Source organism: Centruroides vittatus, unplaced genomic scaffold (assembly GCF_030686945.1).
Source record: "Centruroides vittatus isolate TY-2023 unplaced genomic scaffold, ASM3068694v2 contig_150, whole genome shotgun sequence".
Lineage (NCBI taxonomy): Eukaryota > Metazoa > Arthropoda > Arachnida > Scorpiones > Buthidae > Centruroides > Centruroides vittatus.
The window spans coordinates 940,721-961,201 of record NW_027120928.1 but is presented as its reverse complement, the minus strand read 5'-3'; the positions used below and the strand labels follow the sequence as shown (position 1 = coordinate 961,201).

The following is a 20,481-nucleotide window of genomic DNA, read 5'->3' as shown; positions in this document are numbered from 1 at the left end:
TGTAGCTCCTCTTTGGTGCAAACATCTGCTACAGCATCATTAGAAAGGGATAGTGTCTTTGGCCCAACTTTTAAAGGTGAACCAAACATGGCTTCATAAGGCTTTGATCATATCATTACGAGCTGCACAAATCTTAATTCCTAGGTGCAGTGCTGGATTTGGTTACTTTCTAACAAAGAGTTACTCAACAAGAATGCATTATTTATCAAATTTACCATTCTAGACCAACGATTATGCATAATGTTCAGTAAATTTTATTAAGTGCAATTTATCATTTTTACCACTATGAACTGGCAAGTATGCACACAATCAGTGGTAAATATGATTAATTCACAATATATGAAAGAAAGAAATTTATCATATTTACCAAAATCATTGGCGATTATGCGTAATCACTGGATTTATCACTTTTACCATAATATATATGATTATTCATTGGTCATATTGAGATTAGATAATCAAATTAATGAAATTTTAAATAATACACTCAAACCTGTTTTTGTGCGGTCTTTTTTTTGTGCAATTTTTTATATGTGCAATGTGTTTTGTGCAATTATTTTTGTGCAGTTTACCAATTTGATTGAAATTCATATACTGCACACAAAAAAAAAAAAAAAATCGCACAAAAACAGGTTTGAGTGTACAGTAACAATTGAAGGGAGGAAAAACAACAAATGTAATGAATTTCATTACAAGTATTGAATCAAATTTATGCATTATTAAATTCAAAGTATAATCCTCTTTACTTCGTATGTGGTAGGATCCAAAACTTTAGGGACTTGGAATATAGTTCCATGCCTCAAATAGTTTAAAACTCCAATACACAACCGCCTTCAAAATCACCTTGGGTTACAATATAATTTTTAAAACATTTACAGCAATGCTTCATTAAGCTGTATAAGCCATTGGTTATGTATGGTCATTTGGCACTATAGTCTTTGTCTGGTTGAAGCGGTTGGATCTCGATCGGTATGTGTCTGACCTCGTGAGTCGCCAGAGGAAAAAATAAGATTCCTTCGGTGTTGCTGATGTCACTACTACGCGAAACCCTCTGGTGGCATCCGTAGGCGTTTGCGTCCTCACCATCTTTTGCAACAATCTGTGATGCTGCTTTTACCTCATTTGTTAACTCAAAATGACAACAAGGTGATCTCAGGCTGTTTACAATGAATGGGGACTCACCCAAATACTACATTTTACATCAAGATATATCATTTAGAATCATCAAATAAGGTAGAAGCAGCATTGCAGAAAGGATTATGAGGCAAAAGATGGCTTACAGCAATGCTTCTGGAAGCTGTACAAGTGCTGGAAAAAGTATCATCCAAGGTGATTCTTTTGAAGGTGGTCATTCATTGGTGTTTTAAGCTATCCAAGGCAAGGAACTGTGATATGTTGTATACTGCACTATTGAGACGACTAACAAAACTTAATGTATTATTTATTACAACTAAAGAGGAGGCACACGTAGTACGCTCTATGACAGACAATTGACAACTCTCGTTTGCCACTAGTGTCTCCACTAGTACATATCATAACATGCCCCCTTTTTTTGAAAAATACAAAACATTAACAATATATAGGGTATGTTTACAAATTTTGTGGACTTTTGTCACTCTCAGTAAATGAAAATCTGCAAGGCTTATTTATCTGCCTGCCAGAGCAGGTTGTCAGAACACGGGGTTGTGCTGAGACAGGTTCAGTTATTTTGTCAGATTCTGCTTGACTGTTCGCCTGTTCAGGAGTAATTGGACTAGATGTAGGCATGCTGTTAACTGTATCTTTTATTTTCCAAATTGGCACTTCTGTTGTTCTAGGAGTCTTCAATAAATGATGTCTGTTTCTTCTATAGTGAATTCCATCTGGTGTTGTAATGACATGTTATGGGCATCGGGCCAACTTTGACAACAGATGCAGGTGACCATGGTTCTTCTGGACTCTTTTTATAGTATACTTCATCACCTTCCTTTAGAGGTGATAAGACTTTAGTATGCTGGTCATAATAGGATTTTGCTTTACTCACTTCTGCATGGATTTTGTTGTAGTATTGTATATCTATGACTCTTGGCCTCAACAGTTTTGCTGACAGGGAGTTTCATTCTCAGTGCTCTAGACATCAGAAGTTGTGCTGGAAAATATCCACAAGGCGAAGGCATATTTCTCTATATTGGAGCATTGCATTGTATGGATCTGAATTATTTTCACAACACTTATTAAAAAGGTGTTTAATAGTGCCAACAGCTCTTTCAACAAGACCATTGCTCTTGGGATAGTGTAGGCTTGATGTTCTATGAGTTATATCCCAACACTTTAGGAATAATCTAAATTCTTCTGAATTGAAAGGTGGACCATTATCAGAAACAATGACAGCAGGAATTCCATGATGCAGAAAGATTGCTTTTAGATTTGTTATGACCAGTTTAGCATTATTGGAACTGACAGACTAATTCAAAATATTTAGAAAAATAGTCTATGACTAGCAAATAAGTAATAATATTATAATAAAAAAGTCTATGCCCACTTTTTGCCATGGCAGGTTGACATGCTCATGCAGAATAAGAGGCTCTGCATTGTTTGCTCTTCTAAATTTAATGCAGGCGTGACACTGTTCTACTTTGTTTTTTATATCGACATTTAAGCTTGGCCAATACACAACACTTCTTGCTTGTCTTTGGCATTTTTCGATGCCTAAATGACCTTCATGAATACTGTCTAATATTTTGGAACGAAGACTTAAAGGAATTACTAGTAGACGACCTTTAAACAATAAACCATCGATGACATGGAGTTCTTGATGTATATTAAAATAAGGTTTTAATTGACAGTCAAGCTTGTTTCTTGATGTAGGCCACTCAGTAAGACAATATTTTATAATAATTTGAAGATTGCATCCATCAGGGTTGCTAGTTTAATCTCTTCTAGACATTCAGGGGACACTGCATGATTAGTCATCAATAAGTTTTCATGTATACAGAAATCCTCCTCTAGAGAATCCTCTGCATCGGGTGGATCTACTGGAGCTCTACTTAAAGTATCTGCTATGAACAGGAACTTGCCCGGAATTTGCCTGAATTTGCAACACTCTGATCATATTGTTGCAGATTCAGCATCATACGCTGTAGATGCACTGGCACTTCAGACAATGGTTTCTTAAATAATGTCTCCAAAGGTTTATGATCAGTTTTGTCAATATATTTCTGATGACTGTAAATATATTGATAAAACCGATTACAACCATACTGAATTGCATACAGCTCTTTTTCTATTTGTGCATAACGTGACTGACACTCTGTCAATGACTTTGATGAATAGGCTATGGATCTCTTGTTTTGTAGTATGACTGGACCAACTGCCACCTTTGAACTATCCACAGACAATGTTAAAGGCTGGTTAAAATGGAAATAAGTTAAGACTGGGGCATTGCTTATTACCACCTCTAATAATTGAAACTCTGACTGCTGTTTCTCTTACCAATGAAATGCTACATTCTTTTTTAACAGTAGATGTAAGTTGACGGTTTTATCAGCTAAGTTATCAATGTAAGATCCCAAATAATTTACCATTCCCAAAAACATTTAAGCTCCATTATATCCTTAGGTGCTGGTAGGTGACATATTGCACTAATTTTTGCTGGATCAGGATACATCCCATTTTGACTAAAAATGTGACCTAAATACTTGACTTCTTTCATTACAAAATGACACTTATCTTTATTAAACTTTAAACTGATTTGGCAAGCTTTTTCTAGGACTTTTTGTAGTATCTCATTATGGGATTCTAATGTTTGTATAAATCAGTATATCATCAAGATATATCATGATTTTTTTGTAAAAATGGCTGGCAGAATTACAATTTAATAAAAAGTAAAAATATATTACAGATGGATACTAGTCCAATCTTCACTGCTTGCCATGTCCAATCACCAGGAACAACTATTTCCATTGCAGAGACAATCTTTCTTTAGAGGCCATGCCTCTGCACAAATATGCAAAACAGTTTAAAATGTCCACAGGTGACAATCCCAACACAATTAAAAATATAATATTTTTATATATTACTAGTAATTATATATTATTATTAATATTTTAATAGAGACAATCTTTGTTTAGAGGCATGGCCTCTAAAGAAAGATTGTCTCTGCAATGGAAATAGTTGTTCCTGGTGATTGGACATGGCAAGCAGTGAAGATTGGACTAGTATCCATCTGTAATATATTTTTACTTTTTATTAAATATATCATGATTCCTTGTATATCTGAGAACCAATCAGTCATGATTTTGTGGAAAATTTCTGGGGCACTTGACACACCATAAGGAAGACACTTAAATCTAAATTTACCAAAAGGCGTATTAAATGTAGTTAACCTCGAACTGTTTTCACTCAGTTTTATCATCCAGAATCCAGACTGTGCATCTAAAGTTGAGAAATACTTGGCACCAGCTAGTTTTGACCTCAGTTCTTCTACAGTTAGTAATGGATAATGACACCTCTTTATTGCTCTATGCAGATTTCTCGGATCTAGACAGACTCGCAAAGACTTATCTTTCTTTTCAACAATAACTGAATTTACCCATTCGATAGGCTCACTTACTTTTGCTATAACATCTAAAGATTGCATATGTTCCAGTTCTTTTTTAAACCTTTTGTTTAACATAAACAGGATTTTCCTAGGCGGTTCTATCACTGGCACTATATCTTTGTTAATGGATATTTCATATTCACCTGGTACCAAGACCCTCAAATATATCTTTATACTGTGACAAGACTGACACATGATTATTGATATTACTTTTGACTAAACTCTTTTGACCTAGTTGATTAAATCAAATCAATATTATGACCATACAAATAATTTTGGGTCTTTGCAGAATTATCTTTTTTAATTGTCCAATCAGAAACAGATGGTAACAACTTAAAACTGACAAATGACATTAATCCTTGGAACTTTGTTAATAATGTAGATATGCAAATTAAGAAGGCTGTTCCAGAGTTCCACCAGAGGTCAGCAGATGGATATAAATACAACTGTTTTTTACCTAAGTGATATTGTGAAGAATTGTGATACTGTGTTCTTGGTGTCGGATCCTCAAAGAAAAGGTTGACGTCAATTGTATTGTATGTATTTTTTAATGTCATTTGTCGGTTTTAAGTTGTTACCATCTATCTCTGATTGGACAATTAAAAAGGATAATTCTGCAAAGACCCAAAATTATTTGTATGGTCATAATATTGATTTAATTTAATCAACAAAATTAATCCTTGGAACTTTGTTAATAATCTTTTGACCTAGTCTTTGGATTGTAGGTAGCCCTATAATGGTCTATCAGCATTGATAATTATGAAATGAATACTAGCTGACAAATTATCATTGATTACACCATTGACAAACACCTTTCCCAAAACTGGTATGTCATTTCTTGAGAATGACGTAAGCCTTACAGCCATAGGTCGTATTTTTCTAGCAATTTTTAAACTTTTATAATTTCTTACTAACATTACATTAGCCTGAGCACCCATATCCAAATTGCATTCTAACACTTTGTTATTAATCTTAAGTTTTAGGATCCACAACTCACTTAACCTATTAATAGATCTAATGACAAAGAGATCCGATTTATTACTATCATTGACACAATCATCACTAACATTAACATATTTTACTTGTCTAGTACAACAACATTTCGCATAATGACCTACTTACAAAGCTTGCAGACAGCATTAATAGTTGGACATTTATTTCAGTGTAGCTGTCCACAATGTATACGTAATAATTGATGTCCTGACCTGTTTGACGAAACGTTGAGAACTTTGACGACGACGATTCTCGACGACCACCTAAGACTGTCTTCCTTTCACTACTTGTTGCTTTATTTTGTAGATTTCCACAACGAGTGTTGTTGTGATTGAACTTTTCGACCAAGTATCTGTGCATCACCATTCTTTTCAATCTGCTCCGCCTGACAATGAGTAATTTCGATGCTTTTGGCTATGCTGATGGAATTAATGTTAAGCCTTCTTTCTGATTCTGAAGTAGCCTAGCTCTGATAACTATTATTTGACAACAAACCAACAATAAACATATCTCAGACCAAACTCTCTGAGATTATCGAACTCACGTGTTAGGCTTACGTTCTTAAGTGAAGTTACAAAGTCTTTTGATTGACTCATCTGGTTTTTGTCTTCTGGTCAAAAAATTATATATCTCAATCATGAGATTAGTTTTAGGTTTGCAACAAGACTTTGGATTTTTTTACTAAATCCAAATATTGACAATTGTCCATATCCAAGTTAAAGAAATTGAAAACCTGTAATGCATCTCCAACAAAACGTAAAAATATGGCAACTTTATGGGAATCGCTTTCACTTTCTAAATTACTAGCCTGCAAAAGTATTTTAAATTTCTGATACCAGATTGACCAGTTATGAGCTAAATTTCCTTCTAATAATAACGATGGAACTGGATTGCCAAATAGTTCCTGTTGACCACTTAAATGGGACAAAGTTAAAGATGGCTGACCTGTGTTACTGACTGGTGAACTCATTATTTCGAGCTGCTGCTAGTAGGACGACGACGACAACTATAATTCTAACACCATGTTATGTTATATGTTGTATACTGCACTATTGAGACGACTAGCAAAACTTAATGTATTATTTATTACAACTAAAGAAGAAACACACATGGTGTGCTCTACAACAGACAAAGACAATTGACAACTCTCGTTCGCTGCTAGTGTCACCACTAGTACATATCGTAACAGGAACTATACATCAAATCTCCGAACTTTTGGATCCTACCATGTTTGTCTCTCTTAAACAATAAAATTAAGGAGAGAACATCTGAAGACAAACAATCACAATATACACAACAAAAAAAAAAATCACATCTCTAGCACAAAGCTGCATTTATGGTGTTGTATGATGCACTTATGGAAAAAAAAAAGTGAGAGAAAAAGGAAAAATAGCAAACACTCATAATACAGCATATTACTAAATGTCACATTTTATGTCTGTTTGATTAGCCAATGTTTTACTTTATCCAAAGTCAAATAATCAAGACTATTGTATTTTTCTGTTTTACTGCAATTTTATTAAACCTGCTTTTTTAATTTATAAACTATCACATTAGTTGGAGAAAGTAAGAGGGTATTTCTGAATAGTTAGTGCTGATTAATTAAATTATGCTAAAAGTTAGTAGTTAAATGAAAATGTTTTTATTTGATATAATAATAAATTTGTTTTTAAATAAACCTTCTTTGAATTTTAATTTTAGCATTAAATTATGTTTGTTGTTAATTTTTTTCAAATTTCAAATGTTGTTTCAAATTAACATATTTGAAACAACATAGAATTTAGAATATATTTTGATTGATAAGATCTACAGTAGAGCATCGATTATCCGACCCCCAATCAACCGTCACACCGGTTAACCGACTGTGTTCTAGTTGGCAAATTCAAATGTCCACTAGTGATGTGGCGCTACAATATTTGGCTGTCTTGGCTACTTTAATATTATTTTTGTTAAATTTTTGTGTGTTTTAGCTGGCAACACTGGCTCGACCGTGAAAGGGAGGCTAGTATTTAAACCAGGCTTAATTTTCTACTTTTTCTTTATTTTTGTATTTATTTTGTGCAAAATAAAGAAATAATTTTTAACGATACAATATTATTTTTTAAAAAAATTTGTTAGGCTTAACATCGATGAAAATTCAACGCAAAGTAGGTTAATAGCAATATACTAATATACTATACTAATAATGTATTTTTTTCATACTTTTTGGTTATCCGTTTTTTCAGTTATCCGACCAACCCCAGTTCCCAACCGAGTCGGATAATTGATGCTCTACTGTAATAAATTTATAATCATATTCAACTATTTGTTCTGAAAATGGAAGTCAATTTATAAAAATTGTCAATGTTTGTTAGATTGTTTTTTCTTCTTACTAGATTTGTTACTATTAATGATTTATACAATAAAATTTTTTCACATTTATTTATTTAATTCATTTACTTTTTTTAAAGAAAATGCATACCTGTTTTTAACAATCCAGTAATCATCTCCCTCTTCAGAAGTTCCATAACCTACAACTAAAACACCATGATCTAATTCTTCAGAACTGCAATCTGGTTCATCATAAATACCTAAATTTAAAAAAAATCAGACATTAAACATCAAATAAGTTAGTCAAGTGCATAAAATGCAAATGAATAAAAAATATCACACTGTTTACAAAAATAAATCAATGAGTAAATAAAATAAAATATAAATTTTAGTACTGAATAGCTTCATAGTATTATATATTTATATAGGCAACAAATTAAAATTTGCATTGAATCTTAATTAAAATGTGTAGATTTTTCTAATTTAAAGTATACATGATGTTTACAAATTCCACCATACAATTTTAAGCAAATATGAAGCTTTGGACAAACACGTGATAAATGCACATAATAAATAACCAAAAATTCATAATAAAAACAAATGAATAATCAATTTGCCTCAAACTAACCAATTTACATTTGGCACCCTGGAAAACTCAAGTATATATTTTGTGCTTGTTAAGAATGCAGTAATCATATGGTACAGAATAGTGCAATTTCATTGATCAGGTAGACAGGAATAGATGTTTTTCAACAGAAGAGAGTCATTAACCTGCCTGCATGAGAAGACAATTCGACATCCAAATTTTTTCTAATGTTAACTCTTAATGTACCATTCACAACTGAACATCAAATGGTAATCAGCCAACTAAACAAATTTTGTAAAAAGTGGGCCAAATATTTAAACTAGGCATCATTGAAAACCCTAAAAAGATTTTGTGCTCACTGATAACTTCATATTAGGTAATTTTCCTGTTTGAATGTCACCATCTCACTGGTCAGATAAAAAGGGGGCCTGCTGCAGTGGAGGATGAAGTTAACTTGACCAAAAATAGTCTTTGACCTCCTCCTGGATGAGGGGATGGTTCCTGAAAAGTTTCTTTGACCTTGCTCAAACTGTGTCAAAATATATAAAAAACAAAAACTTTCTTCTTTATATATTAGCTGTTTCATTTTTCTCTCTGATTTACAATAATTAAACTGAATTTCTACTAGTTGAAATTTTATAAAGGATATAAAAATATAACTAATGCAGAAAAATTCAACATTTATAAATTTTCTTAAATTTACCTTCATTATAAAATTGGAAAGATTCATGACTGGCATCAATTGCAACAGATACTGGACCAACTGTAGCAACAGCTTCTTTCAGTTTTTTTTCACTGCCTTCGGGAACGTCTACAAATCCTGTATCACTAGCTCCAATAGTTCTTTTAGAAAATCTACATTTCCCATCCTGAAATTTAAACAATACAATAATAAAAATTTTGAACTTTGATTTAATGATTACTTTAATTAGACAATAAATTTTCAAAATTATTAAAACAATTAATTTAAAACTTAATATATGTTCTAAATATTTAAACTTAGCTTATTACACATTCTTAAAACCCATGAAATGTTTCTCCATTACATCAAATATGTTGCTTGAAAATGCCATAACATTACATGTTAAAAATTCTTTGAAATATTTTCTGCATAAACTATTTCAAAGCATTTTGAATATAGTTTGGAGAGAGGATGCAATAAAATTACAAAAAGTTTTTATAACAGTCATTATTACAGCCAATTCTGATTCTTCAGTGGTCTGGACTATGTACAATAAAATTAGAAAATAATAAGGAGAAATGTGAGATTACAGTGAGATTGGAGGTAGAGAAGGTAAGAATCATCTTCCACCTCCTACCCTCGGTTAACCTCACACTGGACCAGTAAAATTACTGGGCTCTCCCACCAGAACCAGGTGGTGACCACGGATGAGTTATCATCATCATCATCATCATCACCATCATGTCTGGATTATATATATATAGATAAGTTGTTTTTTACTTGTTTAGAAGATGAAAGAATATTTGTCATGGGGCAATGTTATGTGTAAAGTGACATTTGAAACCATGGTTTTACAGTTTAGATAAGAGATCAAAGACAAGTTCTCAAAAACAAAGAATATTTTGCAATTATCAAAATGCATCTCATTAATATGAAAAAACCCTTTACATATTATATCCATAAATCTACAGTATATGCCATTTGACATTCTATAAAATGGCTTAGTCCATGCTAATCCTTGAATCAACTAGCACAAACAAACATATCAAATACAAAATTGTATTAAAGACAGTCAATCTATTATTGTATGTATTAAAGCAGATACTTCTATTACCTGCATTTTTCCTATTATAATATGTAAACTATCAACATAAAAATATTGAAATTAATATTTCACTTTTTAATATTAAAATAAATATATCTAAAAACAAAAATTAATTATACCTTTCCTTCATAGGGATAGGATAATTCAGTATCAATTCCATGATTTTGTTTTATATAAGTGAATGCTTGATCCATTAAACCACCATTGCAACCTTCATTACCATATTTTTTTGAACAATCTATTAAATTCTGTTCACTTAGAGAAACTAACACACCAGTTTTACGAAAATGTTGTCCCTCTAAACTGCCAGTCTAAAACAAAAAATTATTAACTTTATGCATAAATTTTTAAGTAAATTATTTTGCTTAAATAAAATACTTTTTAAATAAAAATGCATTACATTCTTAAATATATAATATACATACTGTACTAAAAGCCCAACAGGAGCCACATTCTCCCTGATTTTTGACAGGCGTAACATAACCTTCTTGACGCCAGTCAACCGATTTTGGAACTTCAATGTTTAACGGAGAAAGATAAGTAGAGCCATTTTCGTATTGGTTTCGATATTGTCTTTTAAAACCATTCATATTCCGAATAAATTCATGATGAAGCTAAAATATAGATAAAACGATTATTTCCGTATCAAGTATCATTCAAATAAAATTTTAAAATTTAATTTACACGAAGCTTAAATGTTTACCTTATCACCAAATTCATTCATGGCTAATTTGTATTTCTTTATACCTTTTTCATATAAAGTATTATGTTTGGCAATTTTATGCTTGTTGTCCATAAATACCTTCATTCGAAAGGAATCTTCAGAAGGTTCATATTGTTTACCTAAATAGAAATTTATAAATATATAATGCTCTAATTCCTTAACTCTCAATATTTGTAACCGGCATATTTTAACATTTCATAAATATTGTGTACAGAGTAGTATTAGATTAATCCGAGTATCCACCTTTTATACAAAAGAGTAATTTTACTAATTTTGATAAAGTATATAAGCTTCATACTTTTCACTTACAAACATTTCAATGTTACGTCTACATTGAAAAAACTTAAACATTAACAGATAGAAGAATGCAAACTGAGTTATGTTTAAATAGTAATTTATATATTTTGATTTATTACTAATTATTATTAAATAAAAACAGGACATAAAACTAAAAAAAAACATTTTTTCATTATAAATAATTTAAGAAAGACTAACAAGGAGACTCTACGGCTTTGGGGAAACGGATTTTGATGGTTTTCGGTGTGGAGGTAGTACACCGTGTGAGTGTACTACCTGTAAAATACTAAAGTGCAATACTCAAATGTAATCGAGAAAAATGAACTTAGTTTTTTTTAGCACTTTATGTACAAGTTATGCGTACTATCGCTCGAGCGCACTGTGGCGCAAGTGGTAACGCTCCTGACTCGTGCACTTGCGTTCGAGTTCAATTCTCTTGTGTATAATTTTTTTTTTTTTCATAAATTCTTATAATGTATTTATTTTTTATTATTTATTTATTTTAAGTTAATTTTTACTGTTCCAAGCCTAATATTTTTACTTCGAAAACCCACCTTTTTCAAGTTGAGAGAGAACTATTAACACTTTAGACCCATGTTCAAACCCGGCATAAGTCTTTTTCACTCACTCTTTAACTCTTTGTTGACCAATTTCCACTACCCCTTGTTTACTTTTAGTTTGTAAAACGACCGAGGGCGATACTGGTCGGTCAGGAATATTATTTTAAAAAATTCACCAAAAATCAAATCATCATTATATTCGTATGAAAGAAAATCGCATACATTTATTAATATCTTTAGTTTTAAACATGATATTTTTCAATATATTTTATTAGAGAAATTAATAAGAAAATATATATATATATATATAAAATATATATATATATATTTTATTTAATATATATATATATATAACTGACATTTAAACTTGATAATTTGTAACTTTTGTCAAAATTAACATTGTCTAGTTATTTTTTGGCACTACACTAGAAAGACGTAAAATATTGTTATGTACAGCTCTATATAACAGTTGATTTCTGAATTTCGACACGAATAGACGTATTTGTGCAGTGAAATTTATTTTGAAAAGTTATTTTATAATTACAAAAATGTCATCAAGAGAAGCAAGTTCTTCACATTGTGACGAGAAAACTGTAGATGATCACTCTTTATACAGTGATGTATCGAAGCAGCGGCTAAAAGATGGAGTAGTGTATTATGAGAGTTTACTTTTTGAAAATAATTTAATTGAAACAACATCTTCTGATACACTATCTGAAGATGCTATGCTGATAGGCAGAGCCGTAACTAGGATTTTGGACGCTTACGGCCAAGAATAAAAATGGTGCCTTTTTAATTTTTATTATAAAAAAAAATAATTTTATTCTAAAAAATGCTATTGTAAAAAAATTATCTAATGACATTCAAAATACTATATAAATATAAATATAAAAAATTTTTGTGTGTTATTAATTTCGAATACATATTCCAAAACCTTCTCATTGGCGCCTTTATTAAATCGACGCCTATGGCGGGGGCCACATTGGCCATACCCTAGTTACGGCTCTGCTGATAGGCACAGAATTATACAATAATACATTGGATGTGTTGAATGAAAAATATTTATAATTGATAACAAATTGATTTCTGCTCAAGAAGAGTGTATTGAAGGAAATTTCGAAGCAGTTAAAGATGACTCATCTGATGCCTATGTACCTGATGAAAAAAAATATAGAATGAAGGAATATATTTCACTGGAATATAAAATCAAAGTTTTAAAAGTAGCAGAAGCCCACCCTATGTGGAAACTACAAACTTTACAAAAAAAACAGATGTAGTCATTTGAAAAAAATGGATCATTTAAAAGTATGGGAAAAAGATATTGAACGTGGTGGAACTATTTTTGATAAATATCATTTGATTGATTCTTGGACATATGACTGCTTTATCGAAGCGAGACAAAATTATAAACAAGTGACCACAAGAAATTTACAGCAATGGGCTTTAGCTGCTGCTAGTCAGTTTCCTGATTTGCAATTTAAAGCGTCAAACCAGTGGGTGGATAAATTCAAAAGAAGACACCACATTTGTCAAAGAAAAATTACCAAATTTGTATCACAAAAAGAAGCATGTACCATGGAAGAAATCTTGGCCTCTGCAGAAATGTTTCGTATTCAAACAAAACGATTGATATCAAACTTTGATAGTGACTTCATCATCAATACAGATCAAACAGGTAAATAAAACTTTTAACTATAAATCAAGTACTTTATATTCCATTATTACGTTTAATCAAAGTAAAACATAAGACATCATAATTTTGTTACATTTTCAGGATGTCAATACCAATCAAATTTTAATAGAACATTAACGGAAAAAGGAAGTAAAACAGTGTTCGTAAGAACACAAGACATGAACAAGGTTTCACACACATATACAGCACAATACGGTATAACATTATCCGGAAAATTATTACCATATGTTTATATTTGTTTACAAGAGCCTACAGATAATTTTGGGCCAAGAATAAAGAGAAACGTGGAAGAATATATAAAAAAATATACAAACATTACAGTCACATCATCAAAATCAGGAAAACTGACCACTGATCTCTATACTAATTTTCTGACAAAATGTTTGATGCCTTATGTTCAGAAGAATAAATTTCTTTTATTTATTGACTCGATGGACAGGACAAACAAAAGCAGAATTGTATGATGAAGTATTCCAAGATGATAAAAAAAATGCCTACATGCACAATTAAAATTATACCACCAAAATGTACTTTGTTAGTCCAACCATGTGATGTCTATTTTTATAGACAAATAAAAAATTTCATTAAACTGATTACAAAATAACGCTGAACTACTGGACAAAAATTATAAAATTCATTCTCGAGAGGATTGTCTGAAAATACATTCGATTATCCATCATCAATTATCGGCACCAATATTTTGCAACATGATAAAATATGCTTGGTATGCCAGTGGACTCTGTGATATAAGAAAGTTTTTTACAAATGTAAATGAAGCGTGTTTCTCATCAGACCGTTTACAAATACCTTGCAATTGTAAAAAAGCAGCATTTATTTCTTGTTCTTGGTGTAGACGGAATTTTTGTTTTGATTGTTTTTACCATAAATATCATTCAGGATCATGTACTGTACCTGACAATGATATGTAATTATATAATATTGCTTCAATAAATTAAAATTATCAAGTTTAAATGTCAGTTGTATATATATATATATATATATATATTTTTTTCTTATTAATTTCTCTAATAAAATATATTGAAAAATATCATATTTAAAACTAAAGATATTAATAAATGTATGCAATTTTCTTTCATACGAATATAATGATGATTTGATTTTTGGTGAATTTTTTAAAATAATATTCCTGACCGACCAGTATCGCCCTCGGTCGTTTTACAAACTAAAAGTAAACAAGGGGTCGTGGAAATTGGTCAACAAAGAGTTAAAGAGTGAGTGAAAAAGACTCTAGACCCATGTTCAAACCCGGCATAAGTGTTAATAGTTCTCTCAACTTGGAAAAGGTGGGTTTTCGAAGTAAAAATATTAGGCTTGGAACAGTAGAAATTAAATTAAAATAAATAAATACTAAAAAATAAATACATTATAAGCATTTATGAAAAAAAAAAAAATTATACACAAGAGAATTGAACTCGAGAACGCAAGCGCACGAGTCGGGAGCGTTACCACTCGCACCGCAGCACGCGAGCGACAGTACGCATAACTCGTACGTAAAGTGCTAAAAAAACTTTAAGTTCATTTTTCTCGATTACATTTGAGTATTGCACTTTAGTATTTTACAGGTAGTACACTCACACGGCGTACTACCTCCACACCGAAAACCATCAAAATCCGTTTCCCCAAAGCCGTAGATAAGTTTCCAAGCTTAAGTTTTAGGCTTAAGTTAAGCCTTTTAAGATAAGTTTTTATTTGAATATAAAATAATTTATTTAAAATATTGAAATAAAATTTAGTATGCGGCTCATTTTTGATTATAAATTTTACGTTAGGACCGTGCAAGTTATAAAATTATACACTAACTGTTTAATTAAGGCAACCTATCATTACTAAAAAATGTTTTCAGCTTCACATAATACATAAAGAGTAGAATTGTATAGAATATTAATTTTAAATTGTTTTAATTTAAACAAATTTGTTTTTTATGATAATGATGAATTTAAATAAGAGAACAAATTTAAACAGGTTAATTACTTCTTGGAATTTTGGATATTTCAAAATTTCTTACAATTTACTTTTATCAAAATACAGGATTAACAATATTATGATAATAAGATCTAAAATAATATTTTTTTAAATTCATATCCGATTGTTCAAATTTCACTCGAGAACAACGAGTTCAACATTTCTTTCCATACGTAATTTACATAGCATGCATTAGTATATGTTATATAATCTTTCTAAATAGGATATTATGTAATTGTTCTAATACTCTGGATGGAAAACACTTCTATACGAACTCAGAAAACAATCTTATATTAACTTTTTGTAATGCCAGTGCCAAGGATATCAAATTCTTTGTTTTTGTTAACCAAAGTATAATATTCCTCGATTCTTCTATCTCATATCATATTGCATCAACATTTAGAACTTTTATCAGAATTTAATATTTTTAATCAAATAGCTGTTTTGTCTGTTTCTTTCGTATTATCTTTATCCGATTCTCAACCTTTAATGTAATAGGAAATAATCTCTCGTACTTTATATTTTATTTTAATAAGAGGAACGCGTAAAGCGATCGTTTATCGGCAAGGGTGGGAGAAGTAAATTACTTTCTTTAGTCGCACGATTGGATAATTTATTTGAAGGATAAAGACACAGTATAAAAAAATTAAACTATTATTTTGCTAAGAAATCCACGCGCTTTTGTTGTGCTAATAATCTTAATTTATCTCATTTTTTCCGAGAATCGAGCGTAACTGCTTTTATTTTCTTATTTTTAATATAAGGACATGGAATAATGCTAATTTGTGCACGAGATCATAGAATTTCCAGTTTATTTAAATTTGTTCTCTTTTATTTAAAATCATCAACTTGCACTTATATTTATTCTAATTTAAACAAATTATTATAATTTCAAATTTTGGACCTAACGTTTGCAACCCATTCTTTAAAAATTATTCGAGCCGAAGACGGTTATAACGAGGCCGAAAATGTTTCTTCAATAAACACGGGATTAGTTGCCTTAGGTAACCAGTTCCGTATATATAATTGTAATAACGGTATTCGGTTTTATTCATTTCGAAGATAATTTTATAGATACAAATATAAATTAATGTCGACATCAATATAAATGGTCAATTTACAAGGTATTACTATGTAAGAAAGTGTTTTTATACCAACCAAAAACTTAATTTTTTCCCTCGAATATTACCAATAGAATTTTGATTAATACAAACAAAATGCAAAATTTATACGTAAAGGAAGAGTAAAATTTTCCCAAAGTCGAATAAATTGTTTAAATATTTAGCATATTTAATATATAATATTTATCGTAACATTTTTGATTTAAATTGGCTTTTTAATCGAACGAACAATTTTGTAATCTAAACAAATCCAAATCGATTCTTTTACAATAAAAATTAGAAAATTTTTTCTATATTGTGTAGGTATAAAAGATTTATTAAAATATACAAAATATACTCGTATAAAATTTATAATAAAGGTCATTTGTGTTTTATTTCGTTGTTAAATTTCTAATCTTAAATGCCAGACGAAAATAATTAAGGAGAATAGTAATCTTTATTTGTTAAATTTTATTAAACTACGACATACTTATCCGTAACGCATTAATAAGCAATTACCGTATTTTACGGACTACAAGACGCACTTTTTTCTTCGAAAAACTGCCTCCAAAATTCGGGTGCGTCTTCACGGTCCGTAAAATACGGTACGTCAGATATTAGAGCGGAATAAATCTACACGTATAAGATTTTTATAATATTATAATAATTTGCATACGAAAAATAAAAACATTTGCATTACCGTGTGTCAATTTGAATACTTCCCATTCTTGTAACAGCACATCTCTATAGGAAATGCCGTCTGCACTTAATGCTGGAGATAGTAAAATTACTAATATATATGTCGAATACGCTGCCGCAATATTCATGCTGAAAAATATATTAAAATATATAACAAATATTTAATTAGACACTTTAATCTAGAATATTTTTATTCTAACTAACCGAACAGTTTAAGAAATTTTCACGCGATACTAACAAAGTTCCGTCGAAAACAAAATCGTTCGATTTTATCGGAATACGGCCGGAAATTTCCGAACGCGGATAACCCACGAGGCCGACGGCTCGATAAACTGCCGTAAAAATACGACGGACCACAATTACTAGCAACGCGTCGTCGTGCGAGAAGTAAGTAGTACCGTATCCGTAAGGCAACTCCTTACACGACACACGCAAGCCACACGCAAACCAGTGGTAATTTACACTCAATAAAAAAAAAAGAAAAGGCTAATATATCGAATTTTATTCTTTACCGCGCGACTGTTTATATAGCCAAATATTCGAGTCTGTTTTTCTGTTCTATTCAACGGTCAACTCTGGCAACATTCTTTTTTTACACTATTTACTTTTAAACTTGGGCGGTTAGCGGCCGGCAAAGAACGAGGGACGGAAGAGCATCGGTGCGGGAAACGCGACCTCTCGCCACCCCACTCGGCCACATCACAAATTCTTTAAATCGCGTCGATAGAGGAATAAAGAATTTTTAAAATGCGTTAGATCGGCCACTCGGCGCGATAAACCCTTACGTTAAGATAATCTTTGTAGTTATATAAATCAAATACTATAATACAGCAAACATTAACAAACTCGCTTTAAGTAGCAATATCCACACGGAACGATTTCTGTCGATTTCGAATACGGTAATACGAGCATTCGAAATTTATTAACGGCGTGGCAAATCCCTCCGCGAAATTTCGAAAAATTTCGAGGAAGAATTAAAAAGAGAATCGAAAATTAAATTAAGAATTTCCATTTTCCTTTTAGAATAAGCGAAAATTCGCTCCGATAACGCGGGAAAATACTAAACGATTTTAGTCGCGCTTTTAAAAACGACGGCGTAAAATTATATTATATTAAACTAATTTTAAATCGATAAAACTCTATTACTTTAAAAAGAATTTCTCGATACTTTCGGTAATAAACGTCGATAATCGGTCGTATTAAAATTAATCGATTTCGCCATTAACTTAAATCGCGCGGACGAAAATAAACGAAATAATTAAAATTGTAACAAATAACTCGTACCTTTTATTTAATACCATCGATCTTACCTTCTATAAAAGTGTATCTAAAATATAAAAATCGGAGGCGCCCCGCTTCCACGCTCCCGCAGACGGCCGCGCTAAAGCGCGCGATACCGAGAAACGACGTTATATAGCCCGTCCGACGACCTACGTCACAATCGTACGAATCGTCACGCGCCGGTTAATCACGCGCCGTAACGGGAAACATCGACGTCCTTTAGGAACCGACGGCTACCTTCGGGTTTATTAAGAAACTTCGCCGGCTTAATATCGAATTAATGCGTAGAAATTTTAATTAAAACGTATAAATACACATACCGTAGTTTTCTCGAATCTTACGATAGGTGGCAACGACTCTTCGTTGTTGCCACCTATCGTACTAATCGAAGTAACTCTTCTTTTTTTTTTTTTTTTTTTTTTTTTAAACTCTTTCCGCCCGTGGGGCACTAAGAGGGCCTGTTATAGCAAGCCCATTACGGGTTCGGCCAGGCCCACAACGGGGCGACCGGGTGGCGAGGGACGGGGACCGACATATCCGGACGGACCACCCCCCGAAAAATTCCCGGGGATTATTCGACCCGTCCGGATTCGATCCCGGGTCCCCCGGGGCGGCAGGCCGCTAACCTCGACCGCTCGGCCATCCGGCCATAATCGAAGTAACTCGGTAACGGTTAATTTAACCGGTCCAAATAAACGAGAGATTAAGTTTTATTCGTTATGGTAATATTTACGACACGTTTCGATATTAAAATATAGTTTTTTTTAACAACCGAATAAAATATTTTAATTCGATAATTTTAGCCGACGATTTAAGACTTTACGCGCCGGCCTCGGACGGCACGTCCGAAAATTTCCCGTCGGACTCGTCGTTCGGCGACGTCTCCCCCGACGTAATTTTATCGTCTCGCCGGGGATAATAAATGCGATGGTTTTCTTCGGTATAATATAAATCTCGACGTAAGCGCGTAGCCTTAACGTATTATAATTATTATTTTCTTAAAGTATCGTCGTCCCACTATTTTCCGGACGACGCTACAAAAACCGATTAAAGTTTTAACGTAAGCGTAATTTTTTTCGGGATTAAGAATAAAAAACGACGGGCGATTTCGAAACGACTTATCGCGGATAACGCCGAATCGAAATTTTTTTTGCGTCGTTTTCGTAACAAACCGCCGAAGTAAGCTTTATATAAAGTTATAACATTTGTAAATTTAGCTCCAAATTCGAAATAATTATTTTAAAAGATTAACGGAAGATTATTAAAATTGCGGTTTAATAAATCCGTAAAAATGTTTTTTTTTATTTCTAAATTTAAACATTTTATAGCCGATGGCGTATTTTTCGTCTTACGATAGTATCGATAACTAGCCTAGTCGTAAATAAATGGCTCGTTATTCCCGTAGGGTTACGGTCGATATCGATGCGCTTCGATCGCGCCTATTAATTTAAAATTTAATTCTCAAAAATGCGACAAAATTAAACAACGACGTTTATTTTTTTAAAAAAAACGTAAAAAAATAACAATTTTAAAAAACTCTGTATTACGACATCGAGTCGTTGTTTAAGCTCGCGTTTGTTCCGTCACCGCCAAGCGCTTACGGTTTTTTTTTTTTAAATTTAAAAACGTCGACTTTCCAGAAAATCGTTTCGAACCGGATAAGATAGTCTCCGTTCTTTACGCGCATTTTTGTACGCGTAATCGTACGTTGCTCGACGACTAAAGAATTTGCCAATCGCGGTAACGAACGGGTCGCGGGACGCTTTTGCGTCGCGACTTACGCTTTAAAACGTACGATATCGTTAATCGGTAAAATAACTTTACGCGTAAAAACGAAATTAAACGAGTCGGAACGAAAACGCGCGATAAAATATATATTAAATACCGTC

The 20,481-nt window shown here is 31.9% G+C and overlaps 1 protein-coding gene across 3 annotated transcripts in view; it reads right to left on the bottom strand.

The window, feature by feature from the left end:
• The window catches only part of LOC136968624 (procathepsin L-like), a 32,622-nt gene extending 13,687 nt beyond the window's left edge, over positions 1–18,935 (bottom strand). The window contains exons 1-7 of one of the 3 annotated variants that reach the window (XM_067262625.1): positions 18,913–18,935; positions 17,313–17,440; positions 10,959–11,098; positions 10,681–10,869; positions 10,375–10,566; positions 9,172–9,337; positions 8,034–8,142 (exon numbers count right to left, since the gene is read on the bottom strand). In XM_067262625.1, the coding sequence (XP_067118726.1) occupies positions 8,034–8,142; positions 9,172–9,337; positions 10,375–10,566; positions 10,681–10,869; positions 10,959–11,098; positions 17,313–17,439 (923 nt within the window). In that variant the 5' untranslated portion in view covers position 17,440; positions 18,913–18,935. Of the gene's footprint in view, positions 1–8,033; positions 8,143–9,171; positions 9,338–10,374; positions 10,567–10,680; positions 10,870–10,958; positions 11,099–17,312; positions 17,441–18,595; positions 18,711–18,912 lie in introns of those variants that run through there. The other 2 variants (XM_067262624.1, XM_067262623.1) reach the window with 2 other exon arrangements.
• Positions 18,936–20,481: the final 1,546 nt, after the last annotated feature.